Source organism: Cryptomeria japonica, chromosome 3 (assembly GCF_030272615.1).
Source record: "Cryptomeria japonica chromosome 3, Sugi_1.0, whole genome shotgun sequence".
Taxonomy (NCBI): Eukaryota; Viridiplantae; Streptophyta; class Pinopsida; order Cupressales; family Cupressaceae; genus Cryptomeria; species Cryptomeria japonica.
The window spans coordinates 888,405,027-888,414,604 of NC_081407.1; the positions used below are offsets into that span (position 1 = coordinate 888,405,027).

A 9,578-nucleotide genomic window follows, 5' to 3' on the forward strand; every position below is an offset into this window, starting at 1 on the left:
TGAGTGAGTCTATATTTCAAAAAAAAAGTAAGTAAATAAAAGAATTCGAACTAGTGAAGTATTCCAAACAAGATTGTATATTTGGTTGAAAGCACAAGGGGAACAACAAAGCAGTCTTTAACCCTAAAATTATGGTTGGTCAAAACCTAACAATTCTTTTAACATACGATGCGTTAATTTCGTACATGAACCGTGCCTTAGAAAACACCGTTTTATTCGCACCGTTGACGCCACACGACCACGACAATATTTCCAATAAATTAAGTCCGTGGGCAAACGTGTGGTCTCCTGATTTTTAGAAGGCCGCAATTTTTTCTTTACCAATTCAGCGAAAATTTCGGTCCACAAACCTGGTCTATTTTCCTTTATAAATAGACACAACATATGTACATTTAGTCAGGCAAACACAATTCCAGCAGGAAATAGGAAGAAAATTGGAATTTAGAAGAAGTTAGAGATGGAAAGTGTGTGTGTAACAGGAGCTGGAGGATTCATTGCCTCTTGGGTTGTCAAGATGCTCTTGAGCAAAGGTTATACTGTAAGAGGAACAGTCCGCAATCCTGGTCAGTATTTACATTCATCATATATTGTATCGATGTTTTGGATTACATTTAGTAATCTATCATTAGAAAGAAGAAATATTAGATTGTGAGTTTGTATATCTATTATTTTCATTTATTAGAAGAGTGGATTGTTGAGTGTAATTCGAAATTTAGATACAAAAAGAATACACAGTTAATTTCAGAAACAATCTTTAAAATAAGAGATATTAGATTTCAACAGGTTCGTAACGATTATTGTGTTGTTTCTGGATTCAATTGCGTATAATTTATTTACATCAATGTTTGGGATCACATTCCATATCTATCATTCAAGTGAGAGAGCTGTATAGATTACAAATTTTACTTTCTACAGCTTTCTCCTCCTATGATAGATTATGAAGTGTGATCCAAAATATTGATACAAATAAATTATACGCTCAATACAATAATATTTAAAATCTTTGAATTGCATATATAAACATCTCAAATAGTTAACAATCTGGATTGCATTTCAAAATTTGTGCAGATGATGGAAAGTATGGGCATCTGAAAGAGTTGGAAGGGGCAGCAGAGAGGCTTGAGCTTGTGAAGGCTGATATTCTGGACTATGACAGCTTGGTGACAGCTATGAGTGGGTGTAAAGGAGTCTTCCACACAGCTTGCCTTTTGACTGGTGATCAGGTATGTACGCTCCTAAAGACAGCTTAAAGTTTATATTTAATTGATTATATGGTACTATACTATTAGTTTTTAAGTATAAATCTGTACAACTTAAAGGATATATAATAGGTAGATACTGGATACTGGATACAGGAACAAGTGCTGGAGGCCGCTGTGAATGGCACTGTAAATGTATTGAAGGCATGCAAAGAATTGGGAGTGAAGCGTGTAATACTTACGTCCACCATTGGTGCCGTTTACCTCGACCCCAAAAGGAGTCCACAGGACGTAGTCGATGAAGACTGCTGGAGCGACCTTGATTACTGCATTGAAACCAAGGTAAACTTTTAATTTGTTCGTTCAAATTCATGCAAAGATTTGTAAACTATCCAACACTGTTAAATTTATTCTCTTTCTCTTTTGTTCAGAACTGGTATTGCTATGCAAAGACAGTGGCAGAGAAAGCAGCGTGTACTTATGCAGAAGAGGTGGGTATGGATTTGATAAGGATTAATCCCAGTATTGTATTGGGCCCTCTGCTCCAGCCCACTGTGAATGCCAGCACTGCTCATGTTTTCAAATATTTAACTGGTGAGCTACTATTAAAATTACCCTAATTCCTTTCTGCTTTTCCATTCATGGAAACAAGATTAATTGTTTTAATTGGTGTAGGGTCGGCGAAGACATATATAAATGCAACTCAGGTTTACGTGGATGTGAGAGATGTGGCAAGAGCGCATATATTGCTCTATGAAACTCCCTCTGCCTCTGGTCGATATCTTTGTGCAGAAAGAAGCCTCCACAGAGGAGAGCTTGTGGATATGTTAGCACAGATGTTCCCACAATACCCACTTCCTACCAAGTATGGATCCTTATTATTATTGCCCATTTTCTGCTAAGTTCTTGAATATTTCTAATATGATTTGGGTTTTAAGGATAGTTGAGTAATCTCCTCACCCTGTGCCATCTTAATTCACTTCATTGTAGGTGTTCGGATGAGGTAAATCCAAGGAAAGTGGGATACAAATTCAGCAATCAAAAGCTAAAGGAATTGGGTGTCTCATTTACTCCCATAAAACAATGTTTGGCTGACACAGTAGGCAGTCTCAGGGACAAGGGCCTTCTTCCATAGCTACGGATAGTAGGGGCAAGAATTACATGAAGCCCCCCCTCATACAAGGAGATCAAGCTGCAGACATTATTTTTACTTTATAGTTGGTTACCATTGCATTGAACATCTGACATTAATCTCCATACTGTACCATTCCACAATGTCCATTATTCTCTACCATACGTATAAACTGATACTAATGTATCTAATGTTTATGATTTATATTTATTGTTTATATTATATATATTTTTTATCAATGAAATGTTGGTAGGGCTCACTCTCATTTATATTAATATAGATAAAAGAATTATAAGTCAATGATGTTTTCCATAAATATTTATAAATACTATAAAATATATAAGTATCTAATTAGAACATATGTTGGCCCAACATTTTCTCATTCTTGTATGAATCAAGGACATAAATTGAGGGTCTTGTGATTTACAGATCTAAATGTCAGGAATTAAATTAGTTTTAATTTTATGTCAATGTATTATGACGAATTTTAATAATTCATTGCATATTATTTTTATAAAATAAGAAAAATTTGATATTAGATATGATTTTGATAAAATTTTTGGTTTTGAAGTTATTTGATGTAAGTCGAATGATATATTTTAATCTAAATCATTTGTAGCATAACATACATTTATGATGATAGCCTTGAGATCACTGAAGCTCGATTAATGTTGTGAGTATTTGGATTTTCTAGTCTTATGAATTATTCTATATAATTATGATATTTAAATATAATTTACTAGGACAAGTGGCTAATGACAAGGATTGAGTTGATCAAGTATGAAATGTGAATAGTTTCATGAAACTCTAATTGATGTTTATTAATGGTACATGTGTAGATGAATATAAGAATGTAGAGAAATCAAGTGCTAAAATATGATGCCAATAGTTAGGAGCTAGGATAACATGTTTTATTTGATTGGAAGTAGTAATGGGATAAGAATATAGAATAATGTGTTGGACTAAATAAGATTGGACTTAAGAGAATAATGGCGTACCACAAAAAGAGCGAAGTGTCTTATTCAATTATATGGTTGAATGGTAAACCAATTAGTCAGTTCAACTAGCTATAGAAAAAAAATTTGTGAAAATGAAATTAGAAAGAATGAAATGACTTGAGACAAATTAAGAGAAATTTATGATTAACTAACTTGACCAAAGAAATCCAAGAAATAGAGGACTCAAAAATTATATTAAGACAGGGTAATAGTTGAAGGTTCATTCTAAAACTTTCATGTGTAAGAATGGTGCTAAATAGATAGAAGAATTAAGCAGGAAGGAAAGGAGAATGAAGAGTTTGGTGAAGGTCTTGTAAAAACATGTGTTTAACTAGTGGTTTGGTATAAAATATCTAATATATGTAAATATATAAAGCTTATAATTCATTGAACCAGTGATAAATATTATTATATTATTTTCTGTAATGAATAAAAATGATATTTTAACTTATAAAAAATGATTTTCATAGTATTATATAAAAAAATATACTATTGTCTTGTTAGGTGGAAATTGTTGAAATTAAAAATCACATGTAATTAAGTTGTATTTCATTTGTACTGAAAATCCTCTTAGCTATTACATGTAATTAAGTTGTGTTTCATTTGTACTGAAAATCCTCTTAGCAATCACTTGTAGTTGTGTTTCATTTGTACTGAAAATCCTCTTAGCAATCACTTGTAGTTGTGTTGTATTTCATTTGTACTGATAATCCTCTTAACAATTGCATGTAATTAAGTTGTGTTTCATTTGTACTGAAATTCTTGTATTGTTGAAGACGAGCAAAGAATTGGGAGTGAAGACCGTTGGAGCGACCTTGAAAACCTGCAATCAAAAGCTAAAGGAATTGGCTCTTCTCTCATTTACGCCAATAAAACAGTGTTTGGTTGACGCAGTATGCATGGTGAGGGATAAGGAACTTCAATCCTAGCTGTGGACAGAGAAAACAAAGATTTCGTTAAGCCATCTCATGCAAGTAAATCATACCCTGTTGCTGCAGATACTATTTTCTCTAAATAGTTGGATATCAGTGCATTCAACTTCTTACATTGTTTTATGTTCGTTTTGAAGTTTTATGAAAAGAAAACAAATAAACATATTTCTATTTATTTAAAATAATTACATTAGAATTCATTTTAATATAAAGGTTTTTATTCTGATTTGCATAAACGAATATAAAAAGCAGTATTTTATAGAGCTTGCAGCTTCTAAAAATCAATAGTTCATTATTACCATAAAGAAATTTGTAAAACTAAACAACACTAAAAATTAATTTAGAATTTATGTCTAGAAAAATCCAACTGCATGGTTGACATTATTAATTTCATTTCCAGTTACACGCTTGACATCATTATCCAACATACTCTCACATAATGCCAAGCAAACTCACAAACTGAATCTTTGCAACTCACTAAGTAGTATTGCTTCTCACCTAGTTCCTCAATTTCAAGTGGAAGCGCAACATCAAGCCCAAGTCCTACCAAGAAGGTTAGAAGATGAGATGATATTTATGAAAGAAGTGCAATTCATGCACATGAAGAGAATCCTAGAGTTGAGATAGTACATTTTGCATTATTCTCACAAGCTGATTTTGAACCATCATGTTTTGAGGATGTGTGTACTAATGAATTTTGGGTGCAAGCAATGCAAGATGAGATGGATTTCATTAACATTAATGGCACTAGAAAGCTTATAGAGCTTCCACATGATAAGAAAAATATTGGCACTAAATGGGTCTACAAGACTATGTCCCATAGTGATGGGAGCATTGATTTCCCTTGCAGCCCAAAAGAAATGGAGCATCCATCACATGGATGTGAAAAGTGCCTTATCAACATAAAACAAATAATAAGAATGTTATTACCTTTTAGTTTGTAGTAAAGGGTAGGTTCACTCTTACTTCTATTAAAGCCATTCTCCTGAAAATACCTATAAATCCTAGCATACCAAGCTCTTGGTGCTCGCTTGAGGTCACACAAGGCTTTTTTTAAACTTGTAGACTTGATTCTCTTTCCTTGCACCTTAGAACTTTGTGGTTGTTCAACATAAATTTCTTCTTCTAAGTACCCATTCAAGAATACTTTTCACATTTATGTGATGGATGCCTCCATTTCTTTTTGGGTTGCAAGGGAAATCAACACTCCCATCACTATGGTACTTAATCTTGTAGACCCATTTAGTGTCAATATTTTTATTTTCATGTGGAAGCTCTTTAAGCTCTCAAGTACCATTCTTGTTAATAAAATCCATCTCATCTTGCATTTCTTGCACCCAAACTTCATTAGTATACACATCATCAAAACATGATGGTTCAAAATCAGCTTGTGAAAATAATGCAAAATGTACTATCTCACCTCTAGGATTCTCTTCATGTGCATGAATTGCACTTCTTCATAAATATCGGCTATTTTTCTAACCTTCTCGGTAGGACTTGGGCTTGATTTTGGGCTTGCAGTTGAAATTGAGGAAGTAGATGAGGGGAAATACTACATAGTGAGTTGCAAAGATTCAATTTATGAGTCCACTTAGCATCAAGGGGGGAGTATGTTGGATAATGATGCCAAGTGTGCAATTGACAATGAAATTAGTAATGCCAAAGATGTAGTTGGATTTTTTTAGATACACATTTTAAATTAAATTTTTTAATGTTTTATAGTTTAGAAATTGCTTTTTGGTGATGCAATGAGCTCTTGATTTTTAGAGACTGCAACCTCTATAAAGTACTGCATTTTGTATTGTTTATGCAAATCATAATAGAGCCTTTATATTGAAGTGAATCGTGATGCTATTGTAATGGAGGAAATTTGTTACCTCAAGGATGATGATTCCTAGATAACAAATCGACCCTCTGATACCTCACTTAAACTGGCGCTGAGGGCGAGCCAGGGGATAAAGATAACAAACTATACAACAAGACTCTCGGACGACTCTGTTGAGTCTTTGTCCTTGGGACGAGCCTACAGAGCTAGGACACCAGCATGACACATTGTCACCCAGTACGGATGAAACACATAAGCCATACAGAAATGATAAAAATGACTAAGCTGACTAACCAGATGGTACGAGCAATGAAATATTGCAGATTGCAAAATGAAAGAATAAGATAAGGGAGGATAATAAGAACTCACAATTAGTCAACGATAGAAGCCTCCCGCAAGATGATAGCTTTTCCACTACTGCAAACCTACACACAAGCAAGAAGGGAAAATGTTGGGGTTGTGTTTTGGAGTCTGCATAAGTCAGACCCCCACTTTGGTGTTTCCACCTCCATGGACAACCTTGATAAAGCCATGGGGAAACAAATGATAAAGATGATTGAAAGACAATGCAAAACAAAAGAGTGATAATGCATAAAATGGATGATAGAGAGAATAAGTAAACTGCCCTTTCAAAAACTATGAAAATGGCACTGTGAGCTATTCGAAGAGCTGCAACAATGGTGGTCTTTGTGAGAAAAGCTATGAACACTGTCCAAAAAGATTGCGAAAAACTCCAATTCTGCACAAGTGATCTCAAAATACCAAAAGATCCCAAAAATGCCATCAAACGGGAGATGTATAGGCTTTGGACTAAAAACTAACATCGGTGGGCGCTTACAAGGGCATTACGATTCCTTCCAGGTGCAGGCATAACGCTCAAATGACCACCTGCAGACTACTAGATTCTTGGTATGCTAGCATGTCGCGCGGATGTCTCCGTGCCGCGCTGTAGTCTTGAAGGTGACAGGTTGACAAAAGGACAAATATGGCCATACACGAACTCCGATGACATGAAGGAAAGGTGCCATTTGTCACATTGAATTAAACAGAATGCTATTTTTTGATATTGCAGCTATTATTTTAAATAAATAAATAAATGTTTATTTGTTTGTCTTTTCGAAAAAAACTACGGAATCATCTCGACTAAGAGAGGTGAAGACAAGTCCATCTCCAGCTCTACAAGGATATGAGCGGTGGTATGAGAGACCATGTAGCATTATCCACCATAAAAAAACAATGTAAGAAGTTGAATGCACTGATATCCAACTATTTAGATAAAATATTGTCTACAGCAATAGGGTATGATTTACTTGCATGAGGTGGCTTAACGTAATTTTTGTTCTTACTATCCACAGCTAGGGATGAAGTTCCTTATCCCTCAGGTTGCCTACTGCGTCAACCAAACGCTGTTTTATTGGTGTAAATGAGAGAAGAGCCAATTCCTTTAGCTTTTGATTGCGGGTTTTCAAGGTCGCTCCAGCAGTATTCACTCCCAATTGTTCGCTGGTCTGCAACACATTTATAGTGCTATTCTTAGCGGGCTAGAGCACTTTTTCCTGTGGCCACCTATTCAACAAGTCGTGTGAGAGTCCTTTACATCTTCTATAGCTGTCAGCTTTAAATTACATACATTAAGCAAAATATTAAGTTTAGAGGATGTTAGTTAATTTTGAGTGTAACACTTTTAAGTCTAGAAGTGTATTCTTAGTGTGACCACATACATTAAGCAACATATTAAACCTATAAAATGTCAGTCAGCTCTTTTAAGTCTAAAAGTGTAAGCTTAGTGTGTGTTGTTTAAGCCATTCTTCTGATAGCTGGTATCAAACTGTCAAGATCTAGAATACCAGCCTTCACAGGCTCAAGCCTCTCTTCTGCCCCTTCCAACTCTTTGAGATGTCCGCACTTTCCATCATACTGCACAAATTTTGAAATGCAATCCTTGTTGATAACCAAACATCTGTTCTGATCATGATTGGTACCGAGTTTTTCATTGATATATTTTGACCTTCCTAAATCTGACTGTCACAAAGAACATTTTATTTAATAGCAAAGTCAATATTGTAAAGATCTAGATAATACTGAATTCAAATTTTCTAAAATAAAAATATATATTAAATTCAACATAAAAAAATAAAACAATAACCAAATACATAAAACACAGGAAAAATAAAGAGAAAGCTTGTTAAATGCAGTTGCATGCGACTAAAGGATTTATTCCCCAAGACATGACCTTTTGTCGACATAAGCAATATGAAGTCATTCATGATGAGCGTTCAAAATAAAAACCTTCTCTTGTACCCACTGAATGGTGATATAAATACTACTTTTCTCCTATACTGTGACTTTAGGTAGAAAAGGACTTGCTGTAAATTTAAACAAAGCCCACTTTTCTACTCAACTAATGTTTTGGTCAAGAGTTACACTCTCCTCTTCAAGTCTTCTACGATAAGATGCGTGACTCAGGCGTTCCCGTAAACCTTGCCGAAAATAACGCTCCTTTTGACCGAGGGGCTTTCGAACAAGTTGCATAGTTTTCCATGAGGAGACGTCCAGGCTGACGACTGTGATGTGCTAATATTTAGGAAGGCCGAAAATTTCGAAACCAGGTCCACAAATCAGTTTGTGGCTCTTATAAGTCTTCCGAGTTAACACAATTTATAAGCCTTGTATATTATGAATGTATTTGTCATTTTAAAGAAATACAGTTTTATGTTATTTCTATTTTTATTTATAAAGCTTGACCTCATAGTGGTATCATTGAACATGCAATATAATCTTTGAAAATTGTCGTGTACTATTTGTAATGGAGACACTCAACCTGTAACACTTACTATTATAAAAGAAAAAGAAGTATGGTACGCCTGGTATCAAAATTCAAAAACCTTGCTTTTAGTAAGGGCTTTTGTCAATGGACATGTGTTTCAACACATATAAGGGTGTAATTTTGTTTTGGATGCACTTCAAAATTTGCTTATATGATTCCCATTCTGAATTAGAGTTCATTGAAATTATCAATTTTGAATTAAAGAATGGTGATGCTATGGTCTTGATAGCTGAAATTAGTGTTGGTATTCTGAAGTCCAACGGTCATGTTGATTTTTCCATCCAAGTCTCTTGGTTGTTTGTATTCTCATTCGTATTGTGTCTACAAAACCTGGAAGTTTCTTTTATTGCTGTGAACCACTGTAAATTTCTTTATCTAGTCTATTTTTGTTTTCTATTCTATTTAGTTTATTTTTGCACATATATCTTTCTCTCTTCTACATTTACAATTGGTATCAGAGCTTGGTGGTGTAGCTGGTTGGGAAATCAGTGAAGAATTTCCTGAGTCATGGAGGAAGCGAAGATAGAGAAATTCGAGGGTTAGAATTTTGGTCTGTGGAAAGTGCAGATGGAGTCACTACTGATTAAGTAAGACCTCTGACTCACACTTGAAGGGAAAACGAATTAGCCATCTACGATGCTAGATAAAGATTGGGAAAAATTGGA

At 34.5% G+C, this 9,578-nt stretch overlaps 1 protein-coding gene across 1 annotated transcript; it reads left to right on the plus strand.

The window, feature by feature from the left end:
- Positions 1–406: 406 nt before the first annotated feature.
- Positions 407–2,498, plus strand: LOC131055809 (cinnamoyl-CoA reductase 1). Its single transcript, XM_057990153.2, has 6 exons — positions 407–563; positions 1,069–1,223; positions 1,356–1,541; positions 1,631–1,793; positions 1,875–2,064; positions 2,190–2,498. Exons 1-6 carry the CDS (start codon positions 458–460, stop codon positions 2,332–2,334), a joined length of 945 nt encoding a protein of 314 aa, XP_057846136.2. The 5' UTR covers positions 407–457; the 3' UTR covers positions 2,335–2,498.
- Positions 2,499–9,578: the final 7,080 nt, after the last annotated feature.